Below are 16,781 nucleotides of genomic sequence, written 5' to 3'. Positions count from 1 at the left end.
TCCAATTATAAAAAAAAATAATAAATAAATTGGTACCTATTCCAAATTATTGTTTAAATTTCATGACCTATAAAAAAGTCTACATTGAAAAAATTAATTTAAAAAAAAAATAATATTTAGAAGCCAATAATTTAAAACTTTAAGGGTGTCTACCTATTTTGGAAATAAAACTAATTATTGGCAAACTTGTCTTGATTTACAAAAATTTAAAACAGAATTCTTGAAAAGATTTTTTTTTTTTTAAAAGATTTTTAATAAAATTTTGGGGAATTTCAATTATTTGTTTATAAAAATTCAAATACCTAAATTTTTTTTAAATAATTAAATTCCTACGATGAATTTTATTATTTATGAAAATAATTGAATTTTTGCAAAGAATTTTAATAAAATTTTTTTAAAAATAATTGAATTCCTAAGAAGAATTTTATTATTTTAAAAAATAATTGAAATCTTGGGATGAGTTTTAATATTTATAAAAATAATTGAAGAATTTTATTATTTATAAAAATAATTGAATTCTTGCAAAGAATTTTATTAAATTTTGTTTAAATAATTGAATTTTCGTGAAAAATGTTATTACTTTTTAAAAGAATTGAATTCTTGTGATGAATTTTGATTTTTATCAAAATAATTGAATTTTGGAAAAGAATTTTATTAAAATTCCTTAAAATAATTGATTCAGCAAAAGATTTTGCTGTTTATTAAAATAATTGAATTCTTTTGCAGAAAATTACTTGAAAATTTTTGAAAATAATTGAATTTCTAAATGAAATTTTATTATTTATGAAAATAATTGAGTGTTTTCGTAAAATTGTATAAAAAATTTTTTTCAATAATTAAATCTTTTGAAAAATTTTATAAAAATAGTAAAGATTGAAAATAATTGAAATTTTGCAAAGAATTTTATTCAAATTTTTGTAAATAATTGAATTTTTGGCGAAAAATTTGGCAATTTATAAAAATAATTGAATTCTTGAGGAGATATTCGTTAAAATTTTTAAAAATAATTATGAGTTTCTTCCAAAAATTTTATAACTTTTGAAAATAATTGAATTCTTCTGATGAATGTTGTTATTTATGGAAATAATTGAATTCTTGTAACGATTATTATTAAAATTTAAAAAAATAATTGATAAAATTCCATAATACATATACACCGTTAGAAGGTCAAAAAATCCAATGACCTAAATAATTGTTACATAAAGCAAGAATCATGAGATATAATGATTGATCTCTGTGAACTGTGGTCAGGTGTCTACCAGGTGTAAATTACAACCTGGTAACTTAATAATAATGCATTTCTATTGTTACTAACTTTAGAGTTAAAAAATAAAATGTTTTTATACTATATGTTAATAAATAACAACTATCATTCCAATCCAAGAACGCAAAATGATTAAAAAAGAAAAAACTTGCCGCAATGCGGACATATTAAAATAAAACTTAAGTTGCTTTAAAAAAAAATAAGTAGACACATTTCAAACTGACAAAACTTTATCGTTTATGAAATTAATGGAGTTTTTTTAAATTATTTAAAATCAACAAAATTGTTTAGTCTCAATGAGGAAAATTTTTCTTTTCTTTCTTCCTTACGGTTAAGGAAAATGTCGTTTTTCAAACATTATGTAAATGACAAATATGAGCCTTGACTTCTTCAAGTGTGAACCAAGTTTCACTTTTATCGATTTCATTTGACTATAGGAAAGAGCCACTCCTTATTGGATGAGTATACTGTAATAAAGAGTGTCAATTTATTTTCCCGTATAGTGAAACGATGAATTTTAAAAAACATATTTATAGATTTCTCAAACATTATTTGTAATTTTTCCCAAAAAATGTTGTTCAATCAACTGTTTTTTTTAAAAGAACTCAACATTAGGCTTTTTAAGGACAAAGTACCAGTTTCAACAGAAAAATTGTCAAGGTCAACGAATTTGTCAAATTTTTTTCAAATGAGCGAGATGGTCGAGAGGTTAGCCGACTAGATTTCTAACAACAAGGACCGGGGTTCGATTCCTTTTAACTATGGATTTTTTCAAAGCCTTCTATAGACCTTTTAAGCGCACAAGAAATGTTTCCCTTGTATGATCAAGAAAAGTATTAACACTGGTGAATAATAAAATAGAAATTAATTAAAAGATAAGAATAATTTTAAAAAGAATAGAAAACTTACTGTTTGAGAAATAATAACTATAAAGATAAAATATTAATATTCACTCAATTGTAAAAAAGGTATTTCAAACTCTTCAGTTAATAAACATTCTAAAAATATCGTGAAGCGACAGAAGATTATTAATAAAAGCTTTACTTTCTCTTAATTGATCAAAGTCCATCCTCTTAAGGGGAAGTATAAGGGGAGAACAAAGTTCATTCATCTTTTCATTTAGGAAAATAAAAAATCCTTTACTCCTCTTTCTCTAAGTTTTTCAACTTTTTAAAAAAAATTCTTTTATTGCAAAAAAATAGCCACGAGATTCTAAAGAGTTGAATAATAAACAACTTAATTTTATTAATTTTAAACACGAAAAAAGAATTTTTTACAAAATCTTAAATAAATTATTCAATCAAATTGTCCTTAACAATTGTGTAAATTTTCGCTAATAATAATCACATTGAGAACACATGTTTAACTATGCACGGTGGATTCAAGTGTTCTTTGTTGGCTTAAATCCAATTTGACATAATCGCGATTAAAAACGTTCAGTGTCAGGAAACTAAGAAAAATTTGATTGGATGCAAATTTTCTTTTTTGAAAAAAAAATTATTCTAAAAGAACATAGTAGTTTGAAAACACTTATAAAAAATTATAACTTATAAAAATATATTATAAAAAGAAATTATGTTTAATAACAATTATTAATTTTGAATAATAATTAATTATTGTCATTTTTTCAAAATAATTGACAGATTATTAGAAAATAATATTGAAATTAACCCAGGTGCGAAAAGTTGGTCGGGCCATGGTCGCGCCGACCAAGTGGATAGTCGTGCCGACCTTGGCAACCAAAGGTCGGCCGAACTAGCGAATTGTAACACCCGCCGTCCAGTGGCTGACATGGTCGGGCCGACTATGGCTGCCAAAGTCGGACCGACCAGGGGTGCCAAAGTTTTGCCAACCATGTGAAAGAATGTCGGCTTGACTTTGGCAACCATGGTCGTGCCGACCTTGGCAGCCAAAGGTCGGCCGAACTAGCGAATTGTAACACCCGCCGTCCAGTGGCTGACATGGCCGTGCCGACTATGGTTGCCAAAGTCGGGCCGACCAGGGGTGCCAAAGCTTTGCCGACCATGAGAAAGAAGGTCGGATTCACTTTGGCAACCTTGGTCGTGCCGACCTTGGCAGCCAAAAGTCGGCCGACCGATTGCAAAAAATTATTAATTATTTATTATTATTATTAATTATTAATATTCATTATTTATTTGTTTATTGTATACATCTTAACACTAAACGCAATCTTACACATAAATACAAATTAAAATTTCTAACGCTCGCAGGAATCGAACTCGCAACCTAACGCACCGAAGTCTAACACGCTAACCATTACGCTACGCTTACATGAAAGCCTAAGAACAAAAATGATTTTATAAGCTGCAACTTCAAACTGACCATCGGCCCGACTCTGGCCAAAGTCGGCCCGACCAAGTGAAATTAGGTTTTTTGCACTCTGGCTGCCATAGTTTTACCGACCGTCGGCCCGACTCAGGCCAGAGTCGGCCCGACCAACTAAAATTAGGTTCTCTAAACTCTGGCTGCCATAGTTTTACCGACCGTCGGCCCGACTCAGGCCAGAGTCGGCCCGACCAACTAAAATTAGGTTCTCTAAACTCTGGCTGCCATAGTTTTACCGACCGTCGGCCCGACTCAGGCCAGAGTCGGCCCGACCAAGTGAAATTAGGTTTTTTGCACTCTGGCTGCCATAGTTTTACCGACCGTCGGCCCGACTCAGGCCAGAGTCGGCCCGACCAATTGAAATTAGGTTTTTTAAACTCTGGTTGCCATAGTTTTACCGACCATCGGCCCGACTCAGGCCAGAGTCGGCCCGACCAACTAAAATTAGGTTCTCTAAACTCTGGCTGCCATACTTTAGCCGACCATCGGCCCGACTCAGGCCAGAGTCGGCCCGACCAACTAAAATTAGGTTCTCTAAACTCTGGTTGCCATAGTTTTACCGACCATCGGCCCGACTCAGGCCAAAGTCGGCCCGACCAACAGAAATTAACCTTTTTAAACTCTGGCTGCCATACTTTAGCCGACCATCGGCCCGACTCAGGCCAGAGTCGGCCCGACCAACTAAAATTAGGTTCTCTAAACTCTGGCTGCCATAGTTTTACCGACCATCGGCCCGACTGAGGCCAGAGTCGGCCCGACCAAGTGAAATTAGGTTTTTTGCACTCTGGCTGCCATAGTTTTACCGACCGTCGGCCCGACTCAGGCCAGAGTCGGCCCGACCAATTGAAATTAGGTTTTTTAAACTCTGGCTGACATACTTTAGCCGACCATCGGCCCGACTCAGGCCAGAGTCGGCCCGACCAACTAAAATTAGGTTCTCTAAACTCTGGCTGCCATAGTTTTACCGACCGTCGGCCCGACTCAGGCCAGAGTCGGCCCGACCAACAGAAATTAACCTTTTTAAACTCTGGCTGCCATAGTTTTACCGACCGTCGGCCCGACTCAGGCCAGAGTCGGCCCGACCAAGTGAAATTAGGTTTTTTAAACTCTGGTTGCCATAGTTTTACCGACCATCGGCCCGACTCAGGCCAGAGTCGGCCCGACCAATTGAAATTAGGTTTTTTAAACTCTGGCTGACATACTTTAGCCGACCATCGGCCCGACTCAGGCCAGAGTCGGCCCGACCAACTAAAATTAGGTTCTCTAAACTCTGGCTGCCATAGTTTTACCGACCGTCGGCCCGACTCAGGCCAGAGTCGGCCCGACCAATTGAAATTAGGTTTTTTAAACTCTGGTTGCCATAGTTTTACCGACCATCGGCCCGACTCAGGCCAGAGTCGGCCCGACCAATTGAAATTAGGTTTTTTAAACTCTGGCTGCCATAGTTTTACCGACCGTCGGCCCGACTCAGGCCAGAGTCGGCCCGACCAATTGAAATTAGGTTTTTTAAACTCTGGTTGCCATAGTTTTACCGACCATCGGCCCGACTCAGGCCAGAGTCGGCCCGACCAATTGAAATTAGGTTTTTTAAACTCTGGCTGACATACTTTAGCCGACCATCGGCCCGACTCAGGCCAGAGTCGGCCCGACCAACTAAAATTAGGTTCTCTAAACTCTGGCTGCCATAGTTTTACCGACCGTCGGCCCGACTCAGGCCAGAGTCGGCCCGACCAACAGAAATTAACCTTTTTAAACTCTGGCTGCCATAGTTTTACCGACCGTCGGCCCGACTCAGGCCAGAGTCGGCCCGACCAACAGAAATTAACCTTTTTAAACTCTGGCTGCCATAGTTTTACCGACCGTCGGCCCGACTCAGGCCAAAGTCGGCCCGACCAACTAAAATTAGGTTCTCTAAACTCTGGTTGCCATAGTTTTACCGACCATCGGCCCGACTCAGGCCAAAGTCGGCCCGACCAACAGAAATTAACCTTTTTAAACTCTGGCTGCCATACTTTAGCCGACCATCGGCCCGACTCAGGCCAGAGTCGGCCCGACCAACTAAAATTAGGTTCTCTAAACTCTGGCTGCCATAGTTTTACCGACCATCGGCCCGACTGAGGCCAGAGTCGGCCCGACCAACTAAAATTAGGTTCTCTAAACTTTGGCACCCATAGTCGGCCCAAACTTGGGTGGAAACAGTAACCAAAGTCGGCCCGACTTTGGCTGCCGACCTATTGGCAGCCATAGATGGGCCGACCTGCGCCCGACCTTCCAACTCTGGCGGCCGACCAAAATTCGCACCTGGGAATTTAAAAAATCTTTTTATTTTTTTAAAAATAGAAAAAAGGAGAAAAATTCTTTTACTGCTAACGGTCACGGTCGTAGAATTTTGACCTGACTTAGAATAACTGAAAAAATATTTGATTTATCACCACAAGAAAAGATAAGTAAAAAAAATGTCGTGTTGTAAATTTCTAGTATTGTCACTAAAGTAAATGCCAGTAATAAACCTTCTTGACTTTTTTGAAATAATTCCAAAAACAATCTTGTGAAAAAATTTTCTTTTCAAACTTAACTTTTAACTCATTTGTAAAGTTACTTATACTTTAAGTATAATTTAAAAAATTTTCAACACACTGAGAGAAAATATATATTAAATTTTGTAAAACTATTTTACAATTTGGAGAAAAAATGCGACAAAGACAAATTTTCGTATAAAAAATATTAAACATTAAAAAAATTTATTATAATATATAATAATTATATTTAGTGTAATTATGTCAAATATTAAAAATATTAATTAAATTTTAATATAACTTTACTAAATTTCACATAAGTTTTTTTAAAGTTTAGCATATTTTATATCAAAATTTTGCTTCGTTACACTTTTTCTCCAAATTGTAAAATACTTTTACAAAATTTAATATATATTCTCTCTGCGTGTACATTTTATGTTTACAATTTTTAAAATACAAAATTTTATCACTAAATTTATTTCTCATAATTTAAGAAAACGATTTTTGTATTTTAAAAAGAGGGGACAGTATTTGTACATATCTCACAACAATATGTATATAAGATTAAGCAATAGCAGTGTAGCTTTAGACAAAATTATCATCAGGGATCTATTTTAAAATTTTTAATGCCTTCAATGTCGTTGAAAAGAACAATTTCCCTTTAACTGATCCAAATCCCGTTTTTCTGGGTCACATACTTGCGCATTAGTTTGGCCGAATAAAAAAATCCCGGCCGTTTACTCACGTTCTTCTCTCGTGATGGCCATTTTTTGATCAGCGCACGCACAGTGGCGTCAGCAGCCGACGAATCTGATTTTAAATAATATCCCCTTTTGAGAATTTGAAAAAAAATTAAAATTTCTGCCAAGTTTTCCCCTCCCAATGTGGAAAAAAAAGAAAATTTCAGAGAAAGGAAACTCCAGAGTAGAAAAGTAAAGAAGGTGAGAGAAAATTTGGAAAAAAAGAAAAATGACAAGGGCGGTTTTTAAAAAAGCGCGACAGAGAAACGCGTGCCACTTGATAGCAAAAGGGAACTGCTCGTCTGAAAGCACAAATCCCAAGGAGTCTCTGGCAAACTACCAACGAGAACCTGGCTGGGCGTTATATTTAGTTGTCCGAGGAGCCACGAACTCACATTTATACAATCGCATCTCTCTCTCTCTCTCTCTCTCTCTTGTCTCCCCGATCTTATCTCTTGAAGCACCTTTCGCGGTCAATCATTAGGTCGCGAACTTTCAATTGTCACGGATCACGAAGTAGGTGAAAAAAAAACATTTTTTCCCCTAGTACGGAAAGTACATCATTTCGGACAGTCAATGCGGGCGTAAAAGACTTCCTTTACACCCGCATTGACTGCATTTACTTCGCACTCGATAATTAATTTTAAAAAAGTAGCAAAAAGTAACCTACAAACTAAAAAAAGTATAGCTATCAAAAAATTAAACTTGACAACCAAAAAAACTTGTTTTAGACACTTCACAAAACTGGACAAAAATTCCATTCTATATTTTCTTTTCCTCTTTTTCCTAATTTTCATCAAAAATATTTACTTTTTTCTTATCCTACTGCTAATAAATTCAATTCCTACAACGAATTTTATTATTCATGCGAAAGAATTTAAATATTTATAAAAATAATTTAATTCTTGCCAAGAATTTTATAAAAAATTTTAAATAATTTTATTCATTCCTTTCGACTAATTTTATGCAAATTCGAATTTAACTAATTGAATTACTAAGAAATTTTTATTATTTATGAAAAGAATTGAATTCTTACGATGATTTTTACAAAAAATTTTTAAATAATTGAATTCTGCTTGGAAATTTTATGAAAATAGTAGACATTAAAAATCATTGAATTGCGAAAAGTTTTTAAAAATAATTAAATTTTACAAAAAATTCTATTAAAATTTTTGACAATAATTGAACATCCGTGGGTTTTTTATTAAATTTTTTTGAAAATAATTGAATTTTTAAAAAGTATTTTATTATTTATGAAAATAATTGAATTCTTGCGAACAATTTTATTCGAATTTTTTTAAATAATTGAATTTCCAAGAAGAAATCTATTACTTTTAAAAATAATTGAATTCTTGTGATGAATATATTGTTATTTATTAAAATAATTTAATTTTGCAAAGAATTTTATTAAAATCCGTGAAAATAATTGAATTTTCGAGAATAATTTTGTTATTTATCTTTAATAATTGAACTCTTTTAAAGAATTATTTATGTAAATAATTGAATTCTTGTCAAGAATTTTATTAAAATTTAAAAGAATAATTTAATTATTTCAAAAAAATTTAATTTAAATTGTATTTAAAATTATTCACTTCTTTCGAGCAATTTTATTAAAATATTCGAAAATAATTCAATTCCTTTGAAAAAGTCTAATATTTTTTTTTTAAATAATTGAATTTTTCCAAAGAATTTAAAAAAAATATTTGTTTAAATAATTGATGTTTTTGAAATATAATACCTAAATAATGAAAATTTTATTTTAAATAATTAAATTCTTGTGGAAATAATTAAATTTTTCGATTTATTATTTAAAAATAGTATTAAAAATAATTGACTTTCTTCGACGAGTTTTATTATTTATGAAAATAATTGAATTCTTGCTTTAAATTTTATTATTTGTGAAAATGAATTTTATTAAAATTTTCAAAAATAATTGAATTATTGCGAAAAATTTTATTAAAATGTTTAAAAAGAGTTGAATTTCTGTGAAAAATTTTGTTATTTTTTTAATTGTCAAACTCTTCCGATTTGATTCTAAATAAATATAGAAAGAACATTTTGGGTCCGTTTATTGGACAAATGAAACAAATTTCATTTGCTGGGTATTGATTGTATTGTTCATAAATTTTCATAGATATTCAGTGTTACCATAGGTGTTAGAAGAAAAGCAAATAAGATTGCACTACGTACGGAAAATACTTTTCCAAATTCAGAAAACTTATCATTGAAATAAAAAACAAGATCATCCCTTTCAGAAATAGAAACATCTTATCGTCGGGTTAGCGCAATATCAGACTTATTCGACAAACAAAGCAAGAACATACTTATTCAGAAAAAAGGCAAGAACATGCTTATTCAAAATATAAAGTAAAAACAAACAAATTCGCAAATTAACCTTTTTAGTCAGATTTTAAATTTTACTTTTGTACAATTGTTTTACGAATAATAACTTTTATTTAGTTCCATTGAGAATAATTTTTTTAATATTTTGTTTTTCTAATATGAAAAGTATTATTGAAATAAAATTATAATATTCTTGATAATTTAAAGTCTGACTAAAAAGGTTAATTTGCGAATTCGTTTGTTTTTACTTTATATTTTGAATAAGCATGTTCTTGCCTCTTTTCTGAATAAGTATGTTCTTGCCTTGTTTATTGAATAAGTATGATATTGCGCTAACCCGACGTTATGCAGTATTTTAATTTTTGTCACTTATATAATAGAATTGTTTTTTAATTTCAAAAATATGTTTATCTGCACTTGAATAATTACAGAAAGAAATTTTTTTAGTTTTTATAGAGTAAATTTTAGAATCATACCTTTTGGATTCAGTCTTTCTGGGTTAAACCATGCATCTGTAAACAATATAAAGCAATTGCAGAGTTAATAATTTACACTCCATCACCGGAAAATTAGGAAATAGAAAAGTATCAGATATTAGGATAGAAAATGTCATAAATATAGAAAAAAGCAGTTAGAAATGCAGCGTCAATATTTCTCGTTTTAATTCTAAATCGCATCAATCAATAAATTATAGATATTAGTACCTTAAATAATTTATCATACTTCAAAATATTTATAAATATTAGTATTTCTATTATATACATATATGGTATTTATTTATTTATTATTATAGTATATATTTTTTTATTAAAGTGATTGAAGGTTCATTACAAGAAAGTTTTGTTTCTAAACAGCAAAACCCAATTTAAGTTGATAAATAATTTTTTCTAACTTCCAAGAAATTAGTTATAAGAATTCGAATCTCTTGCTTACAATTTATGCAGTACACAGTAAAAAATAAATCTTATGTTGCACACTGCATTTTAACCATTTTTTTCATTCAGTTATTTATTTACTATTTAGTTGTATATTGAAAATTAAAAGCCCCTAAAATTCCAGAAGGTTCAAATGAGCGAAACTTATTTGTTTCTTTTAGAAGTTAAAATTTTATTGCAATATGACGTCACGCATAAAACTTGTAAATGTTTAACAATATTTTTGCTTCTTCAGTCAGTAATTTTGTATAAATATTTATAGAGGCAAAAAATTCCACTCATTTGAACGTTTAGAACTTGTGCGGATCATGAAAGTAATTAAAATAGAAATAAAGAATTCAAGGTATTAAATAAATAATATTATTATTTTTTTTATTATTAAGTATTTATAATATAGTTTTAGTGGATAGAAGAAGAAAAAGAGAAAAGTTTACAAACTTTTAATTATTAGAAAGAAAATTGGATGCTTCTTTACTAAGATAAATGTCCCAGAAATAGTATAGACAACTAGGAAGTAAATTAGGATATAAAAATAATAAATTTTGGTAAAAAGAAATATAAATTAAGGCTTTAAATAAATTAGAAGAAGGGGATTAAAAATTGTTTAAATTGACATTATGAAGCGTTACACGTGAGCGCCCATTTGAACACGTAATACGCGCACTTGACACACAATATAGCTGTACATATACATATGTACACAATAATGTCCCTGAATAACGTCAAGATTCAATCTCTCACTTTTATAACACTGCTTTAATTTTATTCAATTTTACTTTTTTCCATTTCTGTTTCCTCTTATTTCTTCAATTTTCGTTTTTATAGATAAAAGCTAATTTCTTTATTTATTAAATATAATTTTCTTTTTCTTTCTGCTTTATACTTTTTATTATATTTTTGGTCCTTTTTGGAATGATTGTAAATGGTAACAAATAAATAGTCTGCAATCCTTCTTGGACTGCAGAAATGAATCTCAATAAATAAATATAAATAAAAATAATAAGTAATTAATGTAAATTAATAGACAAAGAATTTAAAGACATTCTTTTATTGCAATAAGAAAATGATTAGTTTTAATAATAACTGACAATAACAAAGCCTCTCACCTCGACATCTTTAGAAGTGTTATACTTCTGTCAGTGTTACATTATTAAAAAAGAAAAAAAATTACTATCAAGTGGGCCCAAAACTTTTATTTCAATTAATGCTTTTGCGGTACCAATTTGATTCTTGTTGGTACCAATTTATCAAATTATTTAAAACTTTTGGTACCAATTTAATTCTTGTTGGTAACAATTTAATACTATTTTTGGTATCAAACTTAATTATTTTGGATACGAATTTTTTTAATTAATTTCTGATGGACAAAAATTTTAACGCTTACTGAATTTTCAAACCACTTTTAAGGGTAGATTGCAATGAGGTCAGTTACCTACCACAAGAACTAGAGACTATTTAATCGATACCATTTACAATCACAAAAGCGAAGAATTTTTTATCACTTTTCGGAACGTTTATAAGTTTATTTCTTAAATAAATATACGAGACAATTTATTTATAAAGTAGGCAAAAGTTAGTTTTACTAAATATTAAACTTAAACAAAAAACTTTAAAACCTTTAAACAAAAAGCTTTGAAACCTTTCAAAAAATAAAAAAAAAACTTGTTTTATATGAATTTTACAATTATAAGAGAAAATGCCAATTGAAAATTGAAAAAATTGATATAAAATGTAATAGAAAAATAATAGAAAAATAATTTCCTTACAAATATGCGCACTAAAGTTCTTTCTAACGTTGAATATTGTTTTTAAACTGATTACGAAACTTTCTAAATATAGATTGCAATTAGTTCAAAGTAGGAAAAAATAAGTGCTATAGAAGAATAAAATAATTAAAGCCTCATCTGATAGATAAGATTTTTAAAGATTCTCTAATGTTTAACAGTAGGAATAGAAAACTAATTATGAAAATGAAAAATACTGATAAAATTAATTTCTATTTGATAGAAGTACAAAACAAGGTTATGGAAAATATGGAATAAAAAATAGAAATAAAATCAGAAATAACATAATTATAGGACTCGTATCGACTATGAGGCGCAAAAAAAGTCCCTTTAGTCGATATTAAATTCATAATTCTAAAGGATAAAAAATTGTTATTAATAAATTAATTATGACTTAAGACTTTCATTTTCTTAACTGAAAATACGAAAATGACTCATTGAATAATTATTACGATAAATAGAAAATCATCTCTACTCCATAGTTACAGAAAAAAAAATTTGTCATCCTTCGTTCATTTAAATGGCAATATTTTTTTCTAATAGTCACCCCATCTTTCAGTTTTTACTCAAACTTTAAATTTTTATTGATTTTATTCCATTTATTTCGCATATTCCGCAAATAATATATGAAATGTGTATAAATAAATAAATAACTAACTAAATAAAAAAAATAAATAAATAAGAGAAAGAAAAACGAAAACAAAGAAAAATAATCAAAACAAAGTCTAGAGACATAGTGGAAAATAGAAGAAAAATATTTGCCATGCAATTGACTCAAGAGTTTAGGTCAATTTTTTAAAAATGACCATATTCTCCACAATTGTGAAATTAAAATCTGTATTTGCAGAGTTTTCGCGAAAAAAAAGTGAAAAAAATCGAAGAAACTAGCATTTCTGTCAGCACCATATTAAAATTCTCCAGTCTCCCAGTTCTCTCTCGATTCTCGTATGAACGAAGATAGCAGGTCACAAAAATGAGAGAGAAAGGAATAGGAGAGTTATGATTCTGACAGCTAGGTGGTTGCCCGACCTCGGTCAATTCTGCGCGACGTTTCAACCCCAAATTGACCCTATTAAACTCTATTAAAGAAAAAAAGAAAAAAGAAAACAAAGGAAGCAAAAAGAATTCTTACGAGGATCGAGAATATTCCAGAAACATGGAGTATTTCCATTGCAGACTTGATCCTTTGCCGGTGCAGTTTCCGAACCCATGTTTACTCCCACAATTATTTTTTTAAACTCTTCAATCCAGAATCGCACTGTTTTTTTTCTTTTTTCGACACTCCCGCAGACAACCTCTTTTTTTTGGAAAAAAGGATGCTGACCGGAGACTGACACGCAAAAGATTAACAAAAACAGAATTTTCAAAACAAACAATATCCGTGCGCAAGATTATTGATGATCAATTTCTCTCTCAACTGCCACAAAAATTTCTCTTTTCTCACTCACACGTCACACGTGCAGGAGAGAAAACTGCGAAACTTTTACCAAAAATAATTTTCTTTCATGCACGAAAGAGGATTTTTTTTGTGGTGGAAAATGGTTTTTCCGAATAGAGGTAAAAATATCAACGTGACGACGAGTTCACGTCGAAGAGAGAACTGAGGCTGTATCGACCCATGAGAATGGCTCCCCACCAGAAGTAAACTACGCACGAGCAGAGCTGAAGACGAGTCAAAACTATATAGATATACTAAAAATCAGCCATATTGCTTTGTGAATTTGTGATTCACTCCTGACATTAAGTGTGACAACCAATGATGATGAAGAGTTTGAAATTCGAATTTCGAATTTCATAATTTACAAATGGGAAATAATTCACATTTCAAGATTTTTTTTCTTCTTCGAGTGTTGCAAGCCAAGACGAACAGCAAAAGAAGCAAAAAACTAGTATTGACTCTAACGTTTCTTCTTCGAGCGCCATTTGCATTTTTCCTTTTCGCCGATAATTGTCAATTTTGATTTTTAAATTCGGAAACAATTGCATGGGGCAATTCTTGCCATTCGAGGGAAACTACCTCAGGAAAAAATAATTGTTTTTGTCAATTATTTGAAAATTTAGAAAGAAAATAAATTTCCAGGTGGAGGGCCGACAGGGGCGTAAGTAAAATTAAGCGCGCCCGGGAGCAATTAGAAACAATTAATGTTCTAAGTTTTTAGATTCTGTTTAGAAATTATTCAATTCATTATTCAAATATAAAAATTCAATTCTTTTACAAAAATTACAAGCTTTTTTTGAAAAATTCATTTTCGAATTAGAAATTCATAAACCTTTCGCGTTAGCTAAATGTAAGCTGAAACTTTTTTTTTATTTAACTAAATTTAATTTCTTATGGCTTTATTATAAATATATCGTAGTTTATTAATATGTTATTATGGAAGGTTATAGATCGAGTACTTTTTAACGCCCTCTCGCATTGTTCTGACGTCTTCACTCCTAATATATAATATACAATTATTCTCGGATAGAAAATTCATTTTTAAAACAATCAATAATGTAAAACTAGTATTAATATATGAATAATATTTAATTCATTATTATTTTTCCAAAGGAATTAAAATTCTTCAAAACATTCAAATTTAAACCTTTTGAAATTCAATAACTTTTGAAAATATTATAAAACATGAAGATATCGATCATGTTCGATATCTTCATGTTTTTTAATAATTTATTTACATAAAATTTTTCAAAAAATTAAATTAAAATATTTACAAAAATTTTAATAAAATCCTTCGCAAGAATTCAATTATTTTTACAAATAATACAATTTTGCACATCAATTCAATTATTTAAAAAAGTAATAAAATTTGTTGTAAGAATTCAATTATATTTTCATAAATAATAAAATTTTTTAACTAAAATTCAGTTTTTTTTTATTAAATTCATTGTTAAATTGAAATTTTCTAAAATTTCGAATTAAAACCTTTTGAAGTTTATTTATTTATGAAATTTGTAGACGTAACTCTTTTAAAATTCAATTAATTTTGAAATATTTAAAAAGTAAAATTATTCATTAAATAATTGCCAAGTAAGAATAATATAAATTTTATTGAATAATTGAATGTTTCTTAAAATTCAATTCTTTCTTCGAGTTTTAATAAAAATTTTTAAGAATAATTGCATTTTTCGATAACTTTATTTTAAATTGTATTAAAATTTGAATTGAAATTTGAAATTCTGCGATGAAAATAATTGAATTCCTAAATGAATTTTTATTATTTATGAAAATAATTGAATGTCTTCGTGGAATTGTATCAAAAAATTTTTTTTAATTATTAAATCTTTTGATAAATTTTATGAAAATAGTATATATTGAAAATTTATTGAATTGCAAAAAACTTTTGAAAATAATTGAAATTTTGCAAAGAATTTTATTTAAATTTTTTGAAGATAATTGAATTTTTGGTGAAAATTTTTGTTATTTGTGAAGATAATTGAATTTTTGACGAGATATTCGTTAAAATTTTTGAAAATAATTTAATTCCTTCGTTGAATTTTATTACTTTTGAAAATAATTGAATTCTTTTGATGAATATTGTTATTTATACGAAAATAATTGAATTTTGCAAAGGATTTTTATTAAAATTCATAAAAATAATTGAATTTTGTCGAAGAGTTTTGTTATTTATCAAGATAATGAAAAACTTTTTAAATAATTAAGTAATAGGTATTAAAAAATGCATTCTTGTCAGAAAGAAAAATTTTTGGCAGGTTTTCTATTAAAATTAGAATTAGAATTCTAATAAAAATCCCTGACTTTTCCCTGACCTGTGGCAACGCTGAAACATATCAATTGAAATATGTGTAAAAATAATAGAAGACGCAAGAAACTAAAGATTAAAAACTCCTTCGAAAAATACGTTTTCTCATATATATATATATATATATATATATATATATAGTAAAAATACAAAAAAAATTGTATAATTCTTTAGATTAAAGCAATAAAGTGACATGCACTTCTAAACATGGAAATTTACATAATACCTTTGTTATTAACCTTGAAAATTAAAAATAAGAGAAAATGTGAAATGCTCATATTTGAAATTAAAAAAAATACAGAATAAGCCAAGTTGAAAATTTTAATTTACGCGGGAAATTCAAGAACAGAGGAAAATGTAAGTTCGAATTGTCATTGAAGGGAGTGCATCAAAAGTTCGCGTCAAGTATCGAGCAGACTTTATGGCGCCCACGCAAGCGTGCTTCAACCCTGTACTTTTTGCTTGTATGTATTAAAGTGAGATTACAACCGTTACCTGTGCAACATATACACGAACATTGATATATATATATATATATATACACTTAAAAAAGAATAAATACACTCGTTCATTTATATTTACGATACACGCGATTTCTACGTCCACCAATTTTGCAGTAGCATGGCGAGACCTCGACGAAAAAATTATTTTATCGATTTGCTTATTTCTCGACCCATTTTTCTTAACTATTGGCAAGAAATAGAAAATTAGTTTCAAATTTCTCAATACTGTCCAAAAAATTTTAAAAAATGCAATCGTTGAAAAATATCCCGAATAGTATACGAGAAGTGAAATGAATCTGCACTGAAAAAAAAATTTATTTCATTCAAATAACCGACTATTATCAATTAAATATTTACTTGAATCAAATAATATTTGTTGGTATCAATTAAATTGTATTTGAACCAATAATTTCAGTACTTAAAATTTTAAAGCAAATATGAATTATGAACCATCTAATTGACTAAAATAAATATTACTTGTCTGAAGTAAATATAATTGATAGTCAAGTAATCGGTTGTTTGAATCAAATAAATTTTTTTAGTGTATTACCGGATGTGACTAAAAATACTTTTTATTCTAATTAAACTT

The 16,781-nt window shown here is 29.3% G+C and overlaps 1 protein-coding gene across 7 annotated transcripts in view; it reads right to left on the bottom strand.

Annotated features, from left to right (window-relative positions):
* Nucleotides 1-16,781, bottom strand: part of LOC122504216 (reticulon-1-A) — a 45,052-nt gene that overhangs the window by 7,521 nt on the left and 20,750 nt on the right. For 2 of the 7 annotated variants that reach the window (XM_043615172.1, XM_043615168.1), the window contains exon 2: nucleotides 9,686-9,721. The exons of 2 other annotated variants lie outside the window; for them this stretch is intronic. In XM_043615172.1, the coding sequence (XP_043471107.1) occupies nucleotides 9,686-9,721 (36 nt within the window). Of the gene's footprint in view, nucleotides 1-6,871; nucleotides 7,071-9,685; nucleotides 9,722-13,060; nucleotides 13,539-16,781 lie in introns of those variants that run through there. 3 more of the 7 variants (XM_043615171.1, XM_043615173.1, XM_043615176.1) reach the window with 3 other exon arrangements.

This window comes from Leptopilina heterotoma, unplaced genomic scaffold, assembly GCF_015476425.1.
Source record: "Leptopilina heterotoma isolate Lh14 unplaced genomic scaffold, ASM1547642v1 Lhet_286, whole genome shotgun sequence".
NCBI classification, from domain to species: domain Eukaryota; kingdom Metazoa; phylum Arthropoda; class Insecta; order Hymenoptera; family Figitidae; genus Leptopilina; species Leptopilina heterotoma.
Note: the sequence above shows the minus strand (reverse complement) of the source record. Positions and strands in the feature narration are given on the sequence as shown.